General features: G+C 40.5%; 2 protein-coding genes across 3 annotated transcripts in view; both read left to right on the forward strand.

Moving 5' to 3' along the window:
• Positions 1-2,226, forward strand: part of LOC101848738 — a 24,967-nt gene extending 22,741 nt beyond the window's left edge. For both annotated transcript variants that reach the window (XM_005095663.3, XM_013081000.2), the window contains 2 exons: positions 909-1,033; positions 1,592-2,226. In XM_005095663.3, coding sequence (XP_005095720.1) covers positions 909-1,033; positions 1,592-1,767 — 301 coding nt within the window. In that variant the 3' untranslated portion in view covers positions 1,768-2,226. The remainder of the gene's footprint in view (positions 1-908; positions 1,034-1,591) is intronic.
• Positions 2,227-7,450: 5,224 nt separating this feature from the next.
• Positions 7,451-15,747, forward strand: LOC100533427 (60S ribosomal protein L36). Its single transcript, XM_005095664.3, has 4 exons — positions 7,451-7,527; positions 12,220-12,320; positions 13,466-13,600; positions 15,634-15,747. Exons 2-4 carry the CDS (start codon positions 12,222-12,224, stop codon positions 15,718-15,720), a joined length of 321 nt encoding a protein of 106 aa, XP_005095721.2. The 5' UTR covers positions 7,451-7,527; positions 12,220-12,221; the 3' UTR covers positions 15,721-15,747.
• The last annotated feature ends 457 nt before the right edge of the window (positions 15,748-16,204 follow it).

The following is a 16,204-nucleotide window of genomic DNA, read 5'->3' on the forward strand; positions in this document are numbered from 1 at the left end:
CCCAACACACACAAGTCAAAATTGGAGAGGCGTACTGTGACGCAAAATACCTTTGAAGTTTGCGGCCGTGCAGGATAAGACTGTTTTAAAAATAATTATCGCCGCTAAAAACTGATTTCATTTTCGGAATCAGCGTGTCAAAATAGGCAAAGAGGCTCGTGTGGAACCTGATTTGATGCCATATTTAAATTCAATAAGCAAACTTTGCTTTTGATTGTCAATTTTGAATCTGAAGTCATGTATCAAGGTTACCCGCTGCGTTGTGTGCATCTGACGTCACAGCTGCTAGGCCAAGGCCTAGGCCTACACACAGCACACTTCCCATGGCCAGGGTGTCAGCCTAGCCTATACGTTCTCTCTGAGTGTCTAGGTGTTGGCTCCTTTCCAGAGCCGGTACTAACTGTTGGTGTCGGCTTCTTCCCAGAGCCGGTACTGGAGGTCTGGTGCAGGTACTGACACCTCCTTCGGTAGAGCCGGGAGTTCCGGTACTGGGCACCGGTACCTGCCCATCCTTACTGTATTTCCCTTTAATTTGTGTCACGGCTGGAAACTGCAAGTTTACATTTTTTGTGCCTTTGATCAACAGCAGTAAAATCCATGCAGAAATGTGTTATGAAGTGGACATCAAAGGTGTTGAGCCTAAAACAAAATAATCTATAACAATTACCAAATGGGTGGAAAAATGTTGATTACTTTGATTTCAGTATTTTGACGAGCACCTGATTTCACCATGATGCCTCACATTTGATGTTTTGTGATTAGATTTGAGATTTAAAAAAAAACAATCGATTTGCTACAGTTTTAGTGGTCATCTGTGTGTTCAGCGGTTTAGTACCCAGAAGCAATGCATCTGCATGTGGGGGTAAAAAGTAAAAATTTACCAAACTTCTTTCTTTCTTGTGAACCAGGGAGTGTAATCGACGCAAAAATGTTATCAGCACAATGAATGATGTACACGCTGCACTGTTTCTGCGATTGTACCAACTATGGAAAAAAGGGAAGACCATTTCAGACTCTGGGTTCGTATTGCAAGGTAAGTTTATGTTGGCTGTTTTGTTGTCATCTGTTATGACACAAATAATATGCGTTTTGGCGGGAAATTAGCATAATTTACTAGCTTTATAACGCTGTTCAAAGAAAGCTAAAAAATATTTTGATCCTTCTCCTTTAACTGGGTAAGGTATTCTCTAGAAGGCTGACCTTTTTCAATTCCATTCCTGCTGTGGTAACTTGAGGTTTTGATCTTAGAATCTGTGGGATTACTTTAAAAATGTGTCACTTTGCGGTCATTTCTTTTCAAGATGGTCATCTGTAACACCCTTCTGAAACTTAAGGAACTGAAATTTTTCCTTCTATGCTTATTATACTTTTTGTCTATGATTCATCTTCAGACTAACATTTATATGAGGTCTGTGCTTGGAGGGCACCACTGGTAGACCTTACTTCTTTACCATCCCTTTCTTATTTCTGTATGTATGTCCTGATTCTTTCCAACAATAAATGACCATTATTGTGGCAATGTGCTTCCCTCTAGCAGGAACAAACATTCTAATAATTATACACTTGATTTCTTTGCTTTCTTTTGTTACAGAGGTTGAAACTTATTGCAGAAAACATTCAAAAAATGTTTTTAAAGACATGGGAATGTATGAAAAGTTGAGAAAGCAACAAGGACCTTTTGGAGAACATATGGAAGGAGATCCATCATTCTTCAGTGTTTGTAAAGAGGATGAATGTGACGACAAGAGTCCTGCTGAACTCTATTAATATCTAGATGTGTACCATTATCAGTGTAAAGTTTGTATAGAGACATTTTTGTAAAAAGCTTTTATTTTGTTCTGTTTCTTAGACATCTGTTCTTGTTATTGATAGAAAGCTGATTATGACCAAAGCCATGCTCAGAATTGTTCTACCAATGGATTTTTTCATTGTATTGGAATCTCCTCCTAAATTGCATTCTATTGTTTTCATACTCTTTATAAGGGTTGCCCATTATATAAAAAGGTTTGAACAATCTTGAAATCTCGAGATCTCTCTCTTTTCCTATTGAGCGAGGCAAGAAAGCAGTTTTCTTAGATATATTAATATTTGCTTTGATGTGTTCAGTTAACTTGAAAATTGTACTAAACAGTCTGCTAAAGTCTTCAAAATGTATGCACGCTTTCTATGAAATAAAGAGGGAGGCTGATTATTTAATATAATAAAGAACAAAAATTGGTGCAGGCATTATATGTTCTGTTAACTTATCACTCATTGTTTATTCATTGACTCCTTTAAAAAGCTGTTAGATTAACTCTATCCATACGTCGTGTTTTAATATCGTATCCATACGACGTGGGGAACTCTGTGCCACCACTTTCCAAACAGGAAATTTACTCGTTAATCCGATCCGTACGCTTTGCATAACAGTCTGTCAAAATTTTTTTTTTTTTAAATTCTGAAAGTTTAGAAGAGATCTTCATACTAGAAGTATTCTAAAATGTGAAGAATACAATCCTGGGGGTATAACATGACCCCAGAGCGTACGGATAGGGTTAAGGTAGATTTTATTGTTAAGTGTCATTTGTCATTTGACCTTGTGAAGCAAAAAAGATAGTACAGTACCATATGCTCAACTATGAAAAAAACCGGGTAGGCCTATATTCATTGTACCATATTCTGACCTAACAATGCTATTATGTTCTTAAGGACAGCATGAAAGGGATGAAAGTTTTCTTGAGATATTTTCATTGCAGCAGAGTACACAGTAGCTTTACTGAAGTGCAGGTAGTAGAAATCTAACATTTGCACAGAGAACACGGATTTTTAAAGTTTATTAGTAGCCTACAAATAATAAAGCAGTCTCCGGTGCTTGGGAGCAAGTAAAATGCAGGATCTTAAGCGAACTGGATCTTAGCTAACGTACCAATGGAAGAATCCACGGGGACCCATGTTCAGGCCCACAACCTGTAAAATGGTCTCCCTTTACTCTAAACTGAAATGACTTCACCCTGGATAAGTTTATGACTTAGAGTGAGCAAAGAGTGATCAACCTTGATGACCAATCATAGTGACATGAAGCATGCCTTTTCCCCTTATTATCCTATCGTGAGTCTCAACATCTACCCTTATTCAATTGCTCCTCCCCTTTACCTGTCCAAAATTTATATCTTTTCATCTCTGACAGATTTGCCAAACTTCGTTGGTACACACCGTTATGTTTTGAACACACCAATTAAAATTCAGTCAGTTTCGCAAATTCGGGTGTAGAGACAACTGCTGCAATGGTCATGGAAGAGTTCACAGTTCGATGTAATCCCACCTAGAGCGAACTTGTAGGCCCTACCCACCCAGTGAGTGATGTAAGTTTAGATGGAGAGCTCAAATGTGAGTGCGATGTTTGGGCAAAGCAGACGCGTCAACGAGTTCACACCTCTGGAGCAAACATTATGCCATTTCTCCGAGATATACAACGGACATGTGATCACGTTCCTGAGAGTGGCTGATCTGTGACACAATAGGCAGTTCAATGATAAAAAATTTTCACTCTTGGTTAATCTGTTGTGCCCGCTCAGGTTTTTGTTCTGTAAATTATAATCTGAAATGCAGGATCTTAGCCAAATGCACACCTTCAGAGCTGGATCTTGGGGATGAATTTTGTGTTGTGAAAATTCTGTTTTCTTAAAACAGCAGGATCTTAAGAAAACCGGGATCGTGAGTGATGGGATCTTAGGCAGAGACTACTATAGTTGTTTTGCATGCTTTGGCTCTTCCAAAATAATGTATACAGTAACAAGGGAAAAGGAATACTAATTGAACTGTTATGATCCTCTTTGTAGAGCTGTTGCAAATTATTTTTGTCGGAGACTTCAGAATACTGAAAATCTTTTTTTTTTAAATTCAGGTCTATAAATGTAAGTGCATCTGTAAAAATGCTGTACACCTGTTTTTCCAAGTTGATATGAAAGTTGAAAATAATCTACGTCATGCTGTTGAAATCATTATTCTGCCGTACTCTAACAAAACGCCTTTTTCGTATTCACAGCAGTTTCGAGAGATCAGCTTTTTTTCTTTCTTATAATATTTAAACTGTTTTGCACAGTACATCAACGGTTAATCTCGCACCCTGACGAGAAATGTAATTCCCTGTGCTCTACAGATATTATGAGAAAACCGAAAACCGCTGATTTCTCAAAACTGCAGTGAATTAAAAACAGGCGTTTTGTCAGAGTACAGCAGTATTGTAGTAGTGATTTTTTGGCAAAACAGGGTACAGTGTTGTAGGGTAGAGTGAAGAAAAGCATGTTGTATAACCAGAAATAGGGATAGGCATAGGAGATAGGAAAGTTGTATTTGCTGAACTGAGTTTATCAGAACATGACATGTATGTAAATATTTTCATCTAACTGCAGCAAAATTTGTTTAAAGATGACACTTTTCCATTTCCACATGTAATGTGTGTGTGTTTTCATTATGATCATGTACAAGACTGTTTCTCTAAACCCCAACCCACACCTATCCACACTGAAATGGAGTTCTGTGTTGAATAGTGAATGCTTGCCCTGAATCTATAGCAAAAAGACTAAACAAATGTGTTGTTTTGTTTCGATTCTGCTGTCTTTGTCAGTTACATTTTTTTCAGTCTGTGACATGACTGGTAGATTGCTACCTGCAGGTGTCCTACCCTAGGTTAGCAACCTAAGAATATAATGGCTGAATGTCGTGTCTGCTTTTATGACTTTATGCAGCTCAGAACATGCAAAAAGCATCAGACCATATTTAACTTTCATTATTCCTGAATGTGAACGAGGTAAACACAGCTGAAACATTCAGGTCTCTAATTTATATGACATTCTTGTGTAAAATTAAATCTTCTTCACCCCTAGAGAAATGAGCAAATAACAAATTGATGAAACTCCTTCTTCAAAACATTCCAGTAATAATATGTGTTTTTGTTCTTGTTTAATGGTTTTGAGTAATTTATATGGACTGTGATGGAATGATTTCTTTTATACTACACATGAATAACAAAATACTTTTTCTTTTGCTGTTTTCAAATGTGCTAAATAAAATCTTTCCAATCAGAATGATAAGTGTTTCATTTACAGATAATACTAATACTGTCCAATGTCAAGGGGAATGATTGTGTTGTATGATGTGAGTCTGAAAAGTTTTTTTTCATCGATAAATTTCATTAGAGCTGAGAGTTTTTAGTCTCTCTCTCTCTCTCTCTCTCTCTCTCTCTCTCTCTCTCTCTCTCTCTCTCTTTCTGTCTGTCTCTCTCTCTCTCTTTCTCTCTCTCTTATCTTTAAGGCTCTCTCTCTCTCTCTCTCTCTCTCTGTCTGTCTCTCTCTCTCTCTCTCTCTCTCTCTTTTCTTAATGCTCTCTCTCTTAATGCTCTGACTCTCTCTCTCATTTAATTTCTCTCTCTCTCTTTCTCTCCCTCTCTCTCTCTCTCTCTCTCTCTCTCTCTCTCTCTCTCTCTCTCTCTCTCTCTCTCTCTCTCTCTCTCTCTCTTGCTTGCCCGCTCACTTTCTTCTCTTTATCAACTTTGTGTGTGTTTGCGTGAGCAAAGAAGGTACACTTATTTTTTATTTTAAGTGACCCAAAACATCATCATCATGTCTCCTGGTGTTGTCGAATGACCAAAATGTGCGTCCCCATTGAGTTGAAAATAGATCTTCAGTTGATGATTAACTAAGTCATTAATTATAATGATTACTCCGTGTGCCACTGCTTTTTCCTTTTTTTTTTTTTTTACTGAGCTCGCAACTGCACAATGTGGTATGAGCGAGCGAGACACACCAAACATTTTCAGTTCGTATGAAGTTTTGAATTTTGCCCGGGTGGCGGCCGAAGCCTACTCTTATCAATTTTGGACCACCAAGGGATCTTTAACCTGCGCAACTTGCACACAAGACCTTCGAAATTTTTCGCCCATATCTTAGAAGACTAGGTGTAGATCTTACCTACCATAAGACCAGGGGTGTGGCTAAAAGGAGCCAGACACAGTTGCAATGCTGGCACAATTACCTCCGATCCAGACTTATCACCATGCATGGCTGCACACTACGGGGGGGGGGGGGGGGGGGGGGGGGGAGGAGGGGGGGTAAGCGTCTCTCTCATGACCAGCAAGGTTCGATTTATGCAGCCTACGTTTTACTTTGCACCATGAAGTAGAAGGGAATTCGAAGGACACAAATACCGCCTATGCTCGTAGACACTTTGCCAGCAACGGTCGAGCAGTATCAGAGAGAGAAAGAAAGAGGGAGAGAGAGATATAGAGGGAGAAAGATAGAGGGAGAGGGAGAGAGGAGAGCGGTGAGGAAAGATAGAGAGAGGGGAGAGAGAGGGGGGATAAAAAGAGAGAAAGAGAGAGGGATAAATAGAGAGAGAAAGAGACAGAGTGAAAGAGAGAGATAGAAAGAGAGAGAGAGAGAGAGAGAGAGAGAGAGAGCAAGTGAGAGCGAGCGAGAGAGAGAGAGAGAGAGAGAAAGAGGGAGATAGATACGTAGATAGATAGAGAGATAGAGAGAGAGAAGAGAGAGGGGAGAGAAGAGAGAGGGGAGAGAGAGAAGAGAGAGAGGGAGAGAGAGAGTGAGAATGAGAGGGGGAGAGAGAAAGGGGGGGGGAATAGGGGAGTAGGAGAAAATAGAAAGAAACGGGGAGGGGGAGGGATAGAGAGCGAAAGAGAGAGAGAGAGAGAGCGAGGAGGAGGGGAGAGAGAGAAATCAAGATGAAAAGGGACAGACGGAGGGAGAGATGAGAGAAAGGAGCGATATATATATATATATATATATATATATATATATATATATATATATATATATATATATATATATAGAGAGAGAGAGAGAGAGAGAGAGAGAGAGAGAGAGAGAGAGAGAAAGAGAGAAAGAGAGAGAGAGAGCAAGAGAGCTAGAGGAAGAGAGAGAGAGAGAGAGAGAGAGAGCAAGAGAGCTAGAGGAAGAGAGAGAGAGAGAGAGAGAGAGAGAGAGAGAGAGAGAGAGAGAGAGAGAGAGAGAGAGAGCACCCCCCCCAAAGAAAAACAAACCCCAAACAAACAAGAAACAAACAACAAACCAACCAAACAAACAAACCCAAAAGAAACCCCATGATAATTGATTGGTGGGAGATAAGACATTTTAAATAGAGTTGTGGAAGACCCTCTCTCCTCGCAACTGAAATGAAATGTATAAAATAATAATATGTTGTTCGTCCGTCGAGGTAACGAAAACCATCAACAGTGTACATAATGTGTAATACATGTACTAATAGTAAGGCAAATAATTTTTTTGTATAAATAAGTATTATCTCTCTGGTAATAACAAAGATTCTCCACAAACGGTAGCAGAGAATCTTTGATTAGATCTATAACTTGGTTAGGCCTATAAATTATAACATAATAACTTCGTTTTCGATTAAGGGGATAGAATCAGTAGTTGCATTTCGCTTGATATGTTGGAGTAGCCTTTCTTACTTTTACCGGAAGTTTCTGTTTTAAAGTGAAGTTAACTCCCTTTTCAGTTTTAGATTCTGAACGACCAGGTAACGGATTTTATTTATTGTGACAATCCGTCAAATCCAACAATGTCGCAACATTTTAGTCTTTGTTTTCATACTTGATAGCATTTTGTAAGAAGTTTCTGCAATGTGTGTTAATTATTTCGTCGTGACAGTAGGCCTATCTCTGATATTGGATGAAGAAATTTTGGTCAGCTGAACAAGACCTCCTGTAAATGCTGTTTACCTCATAGACGACGACTAAAAATAAAATTCTGTTGAGCACATTTCTTTATTTTCCTAGATATTATAGAATTTATTTCAACAATGAGCGTTTATTTGAGCCTTAGATCTAGATCTATTATAGGCTATGTTTGATGGTCGTTGAGCTAGAGATATCAAACCTATCTGCAAAACATTAAATTCCCTGAATCCCCCCTCTCTGCCTCTTTATTTTTTGCTAGTCAGCCCCCCTCAAATAGCGCAGGTTGGTGGGAACTACCGAAAAAGCACCAAAATGGCCGCCCCCCTGGGCTGGGACATCACAAGTCGAAAGTCGACTAGTCCCTACCCTTCCGATCATGTGACTGCGTCTAATGTAGCAATGCCCACCAAGCGCGTTTTGTTCTGCCGATTTTTGGCCCCCGCCGCGGGGATGTTTCGCGGGAAGAACTAACGCAAAGGTTGTTGTCTTCAACTCGCTCTCACGCTACTTCTCGTGAATGGATATGAATTGAACTTGGCAGCCAATCAGAAAAGTCAATCTCGCAGTAATAATAATAAGGCCACCTCTATTCTCACCCGGAGTGAGAATAGTGCAGGCGAGTCTTGTGGCTATTCTCACCCGGTGCGCGTTCACCAAATTTTGCGTTCACCCTAAACCACAGAATTCTTCTACACTGTGATAACAGAAAAATTGTAGATTTCTGTGCAGTGAACAAACGTTCCATTACAACTGTAGTTGTAGCCTACTAAAAGCGTACAATTTTGTCTGTGGGCAGTGGAGAGAGAAAGAGAGAGAGGAGTAGCGCGAGAATTTCCGGGCAAAACAAAATGGCGACCCACGTAGTTCGGCTCGATTCGAAAAGTTAAATAGCCATAGCATCTTTGTAGACAACCAAATGAATTTACTTTTGTGTTTTAACATCATTTTTTAACTTTGTTTTGGTCAATTTGATCGTCCACACCGGTAGACAGTATTCAGAAAGAGACAGAGTCAGAGAGAGAAGAGGGGAGGAGTTGATCTTGCGAGAACTTCCGGGCATGTGAGAATAGCCACTTTCTTTGTATAGCGCATGGCCACCTCTATTCTCACCCTGGGTGAGAATAGCGCAGGCGAGTCTTTTGGATATTCTCACCCGGTGGGCGTTCATTGTATAGCCTAGGCCAACCAGTGAAGCGTTCACCCTGAACCACAGAATTCTACACTGTGATATAGAATTCTGTGCTGTGAACAAACGTTCTAGATCTAGATCTATTACTACTGTTAGTGTTTGCCTAAAGACGTGCAATTTTGTCGTGGGCAGTGGAGAGAGAGAGAGGGGAGTAGCGCGAGAACTTCCGGGCAAAACAAAATGGCGACCCGCGTAGTTCGGCTCGATTTGGAAAGTTAAATACCCGTAGCATCTTTGTAGACAACCAAATTAATTTAGTTTTCTTGTTTAAAATCAATTTTTTCACTTTGTTTTGGTCAATTTGATTGTCCACACCGATAGACAGTATTCAGAAAGAGAGAGAGAGAGTGGGGGGAGGAGAAGATCTTGCGAGAACTTCCGGGCAAAACAAAATGGCGACCCGCGTAGTTCGGCTCGGTTCGAAAAGTGAAATAGCCATAGCATCTTTGAAGACGATCAAATTAGCTTACTTTTGTGCTATAACGTTATTTTTTCTTGGCTTTTATCAATTTGGTCATCCACACCGATAGACAGTATTCCAAAATGAGGAGAAACAGGTCTTGTTTCACACCGGGTGAGAATAGCCCACGGTGGCAAGTCTCACCCGGGGTGAGAGGTAGATCGTATTTCTATTCTCACCCTGGGTGAGAATAGCCACTTCCATAGCGCATATCCCCGCTCAACAGCAGGCTCTATCATACTCTGCGCTTTACGTTATGTTATTCGAAGTGTATACAGACGCGGTAACCGGGAACAAAGTCACAAAGTATACAGACCCGGTAGGGGAACTCTTTTGTGATTTCGGAGGGTTTCAGCGCCCAGACCCGGTAGTGTGTGTGTGTGAGTTAAAGAGAGGGTAAATTTTTACTTTCTTCACTCCCGCACACAGATGCACTGTTTCAGGGGTCAAACTGCTGTACTGTTTGCTGCAGATCACACATAAAGCCACTAAAACTGTGGCAAATCAATTATTTTCAAGACAATTTCAAATCTAACTGTAAAATATCAAATTATGGGTGTAAAAACAGGGGGGCACGCCCCCCTGTAACCCCCCAGATTTTCTTATACCCCAGTGGGGCTGGCCCCCCTGGAACCCCCCGATTGGTCCAAAGCCTAAAGCATGTCTATCTCGGTTAAAAACAATCAAATATTTCAAAAACCATTAATTTGCGACGGAAATGAAGTTGATATTCGTGTTCAGCGCATCAATATTTAGTAGAAAATAGACAACTGGTAGCTGAGTGTGAGACGGGAGGGAAAGTAAAAAAATACCAGAGAGAGAGAGAGAGAGAGCGCAGGGGGAAGTGCTAGCAAAATGTATATAATATGACATGAATGTCTGTCAGTTGGCAGGAAGGAACGAAAGACAGAGACAAACAAAGAAAAAAAGAATGCGAGCGATACAGAGTGACATTGTTCTTTTCTTCAAATTGTGATTCCTCTAACTCCAAAACAGGGGAAAAATGATCGTTCATCGAAAAGACATCCACAATCTTCATTTAGTTTTAGATCTAGAATCTAGATCTAGATCTACAGTCTAGATCTAGGCTAGCCTCGAAACTAGATCAATGATTTATATCTGTCTGTCTAGATCTAGACCTAGGCCATAGATCTAGAAGAACCTAGTTCTACCCTGAGCCAAGAGGGTGCTGAAAGTTTCCGAAATCACAAAAGAGTTCCCCTACCGGGTCTGTATACTTTGTGACTTTATTCCCGGTTACCGGGTCAGTATACACTCCCTATATTATTACCCCAGCAGACAATCATAGAACACTCCGAAACATTCTCAGCTTCCCGGGAAGCATACAGTGTAAGCAGCTGATTAAGCGCTCAAACACTAATAAACTGACAAGATCTTTTGCTGTCTATAGCCATTCCCACCTGGGTGAAGTGAGGAAAATTCGTGTAAAGTGCCTTTCCCAAGGACACAACGTTGGGCCCCTGACGGGATTCGAATTTGTGACCTTACGGTTGCGAGTCCGAGAGCCTAACCACTAGATTCTAGGCCATGGACGCCACAGTTTGACAACTCTGTACCCATCCGAGAAGCCGTCGAAAAGTTTGCGAAAGTGGCTGATGTGGTGCGCTTTGAAGATTTTTTCGGAGCTGTGATTTGTCCAACTGACTGATACGTTGTACACCATTTTTCTTTATTCCCTTAAATGTTTAGCGTTTTTTGCGTAATCTTTAAAAATGTGGGAGTAACTACTAAGGTAGACCTGCATGTTTGCCGACAATCGTCTGAAATCAAATAGAGAGGGGAGAGGAAAAATGAAAACAAGATACATGTAGAAACATAGACTCTAGATTTTGTCCCGTCAAAATAAAGGTATGCTGCGCATAGCATCTAATTTACACACACAATGGAAAGCAATATATACTTTAATTAAAATGTTTAATATGTATACACAAACACACACACACACGCTAGAATAAGAATATTTTTTTAAAAATCAAGTATCTCTGTCTTTCTTCTGGGGTGTTGTTACACAGTGTACCCCTTTCTGCCCGGGTTGGCCTTGGCAGGTAGTGCCACAGCCAGCCCCTTATAAAAGTTAAGGATCTAAATTGTGTCGCTGGGGGCATAAAAACACTTTCATTCAGATTTTTTAAAAAGGAAAACAACACCTGTGAAAACTTCTGTCCACTGCAGCATCATATCGGTTCTTACACTTAAACACAACACAGGTGGAAGGCATTTTTTAAAATTGACTTGCCTACTCTCGGAATAAAACCTTTCTTATCTAGATTCCATTGCGTGTGCGCAGCGCAGGTAGACCACAGTTCCGCTGCGAGAGAGGGCTCCTATCAGGCGTGCGGTGCCGCCCACAGAGCATCCTCCATTACTGTAAACTCCTTGATCTAGATCTAGATTTATTTAGATCACTAGATTCTAGACCTATAATAATTATAACTAGATCAGTATGGAGGATTCATATTCCAATTCTATTGTGTTATTGTATCAAACCCTCTTTATAGCAATGAAGGCCATATTATGCTGCTTGCTTGTTTTGGAGTTTGTTTTTTTTTTGACTTGTGCTGGCCTTTTTGCATGAGGTTCTCTTTTGGGGTAGGGTTAGGTCTCTTTATTATATTTGTTGGGGTGGTCGCTCGTTACTCGGAAGTCATTTTTAAGACACCCACAAATTTAAAAGCTCTTATAAGTTATTGGGGGGGGTTGAGCAAAATTTTCAGACAATCTGGTTCAGGCTCACAAGCAGGTCTATGATGTAAATTATGTCAATGGACAGGAAACGTGCAATCAATCAGCTTAAGTAATTAGTTAAATTAGGCCTACTGACACAACCTTTTTACAAGAAAATTTTTATTTTGATGTTTGCAGGCATGGGAGTCCGCTACAACCTTGCTGTTGGTCTCAACAAAGGCCACAAGCTTACCAAGCTTGAAAATGGCAGAAAAACAAGACCTACTCGCCAGAAGGGGGTGAGTATCTGCTTTGTTTATATGGGGCTGTAGTCTGTAGCTGATTCAATTGTGAATTTGTTTTTTCCAGGGCCACATCTATTCCAACCGGGTGAGGGGACAAATCTTTTAGCTCTTCATTCTCACTTGGTGTGCATTCACCGCTTAGTGCATCGGCTCAGGCCGATCACTCCGGGCGAGAGGGTGAGCCTTTTGGCTATTCTCACTCGGTGTGCGTTCACAGTGGTGCCCTTGTAAACAAATGTTCCGGCACTCTTGTGTTGAAAGTTTGCAATTTTATGTGCAGGCAGTGAGCTGTATCATCTTTGTGGATGACGAAATTAGTTTACGTTTGTGCTATAGCACCTTTTTTTTCTTTGCTTTTATCAATTTGATCATCCACACCGATTGACAGTATTCAGAAATGAGGAAAAACAGGTCTTGTTTCACACCGGGTGAGAATAGCCAAAGCTGGCAAGTTTCACCGGGGGTGAGAGGTTGATAGTATTTTTTAATTCTCACCCCCCACGGGGTGAGAATAGCCACTTCCTTTTTCCTGGATGTAAGCATAGAGTGTGAACTCCTCATGATTGCCACAACACAATTAAATAGCCTATGTGTCTGGTGATCATTGCAATTCCCAAGGCAGTCGGGGTCCTTCCTTTTCTTATATGTTCACTCTTTACTAGTGTGCTGTTCCTGCATAACTCCCTTCTCTTCTCATTCAATATTTATTCTTTCTGTCTCTGATGATTCCTTTTGACTTCGTTGTAACTGATCCCTCTTCCCTTTCACCACCTGAAAATGGGCTGTGAATTGTTTTGTCACCTACCTGGAAAAAAGTATTGGGCTTGGTGGAGGAAGAAATTAATGCTACAAATGGGGGAAAGGAAGAGCATTCTGTACCCATACATTCATGATTAGTAGGGACGCACATTTGTTCCTGCATACAGAGTTAATATGTCCTAAGGTAACTAATGCTGGGGTATGGTTGTGATAACTAATAATTTCAGTAAATCCACTAATATAGGCATACTTGAACCAGATAAAGCTTGATCGTGAGCTAAAACTAAAAGGATGCATTGCTCCTTTGACAAAACAGTATTTCAGCTTATTTTTCGAGCACTCTGTACTCCCTATTCGACCCTTTGTTTCTTTTGTTTCAGTCTGCATCGAAGCACGCCAAATTCGTCAGAGATATTGTGCGTGAACTTGCTGGTTTCTCCCCTTACGAAAGGAGATGTCAAGAGTTGTTGAAAATCTCTAAGGACAAGAGGGCTTTGAAGTTCTGTAAAAAGAGGGTAAGTTGGGATCATTTTACTATTTCTAGTAAAACAAAGACATTGGTCGCCACCACTGGGGCGAACAATCTATGCTTCTGTCGCAAGTTAACGTCAACGTCCATTGTTACAAGTGATCAGTCACCTCACACACAATTAGTGCATGAGTTGTGGGCTGGGCTTATAGGTAGGGTATGTTGGATCACGCTTCCCTCACCAGCAGTTGAAAATTTATTGTTATGCCTACCCATTGGTCAACTTGGGTTAACATTCACTAGAGGGACTAACAATAACGACAGGTGAATGATGACGGCCCGTCCACAGTGTCGGGGCCGATTCAAAATTTATGCAAAGCGATGGGCAATGAGTGATCATGCCTGGCCGCCTGTGGCAGGTAAATTTGACAGTGGGTTGGTAAAATGAGATGGCGGCGGCTGCGTTGGACAGGTGACCATTTACAGTTAAATTACATAGAAAAAGCGCTGGGGGGGGGGGGGATGGAGAATGGCCGGTTGTACAGGTGGCCGTCGTGGCAGGTTCAACTGTACTTTCTCGCAGTATGGTCTGGTTTGTTGTTCTGCAGCTACTCTGCATAAAAAATGTTTTAGTGTTTTGTCTTTTTTTTTTTTTTTTTTTTTTTTTTTTTTTTTTTTTGTGAACTGCAAGAGAAAAAATTGGGAGGGGGGCAGGGCAGGTAGGCTACTGATGGACAAAGAGGCAAGTTGGGGATTTACGGGGCATGGCACTACACAAGTTTTAGTACAAATCACTTTTAATTTTGTGTATATAATTTGCAGGGACTATTATGCATTCTGATTATTATCAAAGATCGTACATATAACAAGATTGTTCACTCAGCCAAAGAAGTGTCTGCGAAAGTCTTCACATTGCTTCAGATTGTGCTGCAGTCTTTGTTTTGAAGCTCTTTTTCGTTTTTCTAGAATAGGAATAGCACAGTTTGTAAGTTTCACTTTAAGTTAAAATTGTTTTTCACACAAGTAGGGTAACTCTGCAAAGTCTGCGCTTTTTCGAAGAGGGTGCCACTGAATTTTGAGGACACTTTTACTTGGCTCAAAGAGAGGAGTGAACTATCTTGTATCATGTACGATCTGTTATTATGTTGCTGTATGGGAATCCCCTATGTCAAAATATCAAGACTTTTGAAAATTCATTGTTTAAGTACAGTGCCTTCAAAACTTTTTTTTTTCCATGGTAAATGTATAGAGAGAAAACACAAGCAGTTATGTCTAATGAAAGGCAAATACTTACACTTGCTCTCAGGTAAAATATGAAATTTGAAAGAGAATCCTAATGCTGTGAACAGAAGTGCATTCAGTCTCACAATCAACGAATATAAGTACAGTCCGTGTCGGCTTTAAGCACGCCGGCATAAAGCACGTTTCGGACTCAAGCACGCTAAATGGCTCTTATCGAATTTTTGCTATACAAATTACACGCCTTTAACTCATTAGCTACGCCGAACCGTGGGGGGTGGCGCGGCTAAAGTGCCGTCAGTACGCTAAGCCGCCCCCGGCAGTCAGGCTTCCTGCTTGTGATGATTGCGCTGTTAAGCATGGGAGAAAGGGAGATTATCACTGCACAGCTGTTAATTTTGGTGTTGCTCTCTGTGTGTAGTGTGTACGCCTGGGGGCCAGTTCCCTGGCAGTGATGTGGGCAAAGGTGTGGATAACCAGTTTAAAGGGGCAAATGTAGTTCTTTTTTTGTTGTTTGGCAAAACCCGGTGGTAAGTGGGGCTTGTGGTATAACAGGGTTTGACTAATTAAATAAATGTCTGACTTTTCTCTCTGACATCTTTTCGTGGGTGGTTGGTGGGTACTTTGGTGTGGTTTGCTTCTTCATTCCTATCAAATAACTATCGTTTTTTTCTCCCCTTCTTCTTTTTTATGTTTGTTACTCTCTTGTAACACCTCTAATCTTCTGGCGCTCATATGACCTTATGCAGCTGCGAGCGCCGTAAAACCTCTACCAAAACTAACATCTTTTCACCCTTGTTGGAGTGTGAAGTCAAAGTTTCTATTTGTTTTTTTTTTCAGCTGGGAACCCACATCAGAGGCAAGAGGAAGAGGGAAGAAATGCAAATGATGCTCCAGAAGATGAGGAAACAGGCCCAGCAGAAGTAAAATGTTTGAATAAAATCCCATACCTAATACTGGTGTCCTTGTTTTTTAAAAAGAAAATTTGTTGTGCTTGTTCTTCGTTGTGCATTAGATGCAAGATTTATTCCTGATGTTTTAAAGGTTCAGATGTTAATTCAAATCGTGTGTTTGGAACAGTGTTAGGCCTACTTTGTGGGTTGTGCATCTGTTCAAGGTTGAAATACAGTTAAACTCTGGATACAACTGACTTGAAATCATTTGCAAGAAGGCGGGTTACTCGTTTGAAAAAAATTTATTCGTTTTTAAATCGAGTTGATTATATTGAATTTTTAAAAATAAAATCCGGGTAATCTTTCTTGTCTTAGATAAGTTGAATCCCAAGTCTCACTATCTCCTCAGCCACATGCACTATGGATTGAATTGATAAGTTTCAATTAAACATTCCATAAAATGGGCAAATTCGATAGATGGGTGGTTGGTGGGTGCTCCTGTGTGGTATGCTCCTTTC

Source organism: Aplysia californica, unplaced genomic scaffold (genome assembly GCF_000002075.1).
Source record: "Aplysia californica isolate F4 #8 unplaced genomic scaffold, AplCal3.0 scaffold00110, whole genome shotgun sequence".
Lineage (NCBI taxonomy): Eukaryota > Metazoa > Mollusca > Gastropoda > Aplysiida > Aplysiidae > Aplysia > Aplysia californica.

Bases quoted from the DNA above. Each gene is read 5' to 3' on its own strand.
- LOC100533427 (XM_005095664.3), top strand. From the start codon at position 12,222: ATGGGAGTCCGCTACAACCTTGCTGTTGGTCTCAACAAAGGCCACAAG. The intron at 12,321-13,465 runs GTGAGTATCTGC...CTTTTGTTTCAG, and splicing joins GACCTACTCGCCAGAAGGGG to TCTGCATCGAAGCACGCCAA. The intron at 13,601-15,633 runs GTAAGTTGGGAT...TTTTTTTTTCAG, and splicing joins TGAAGTTCTGTAAAAAGAGG to CTGGGAACCCACATCAGAGG.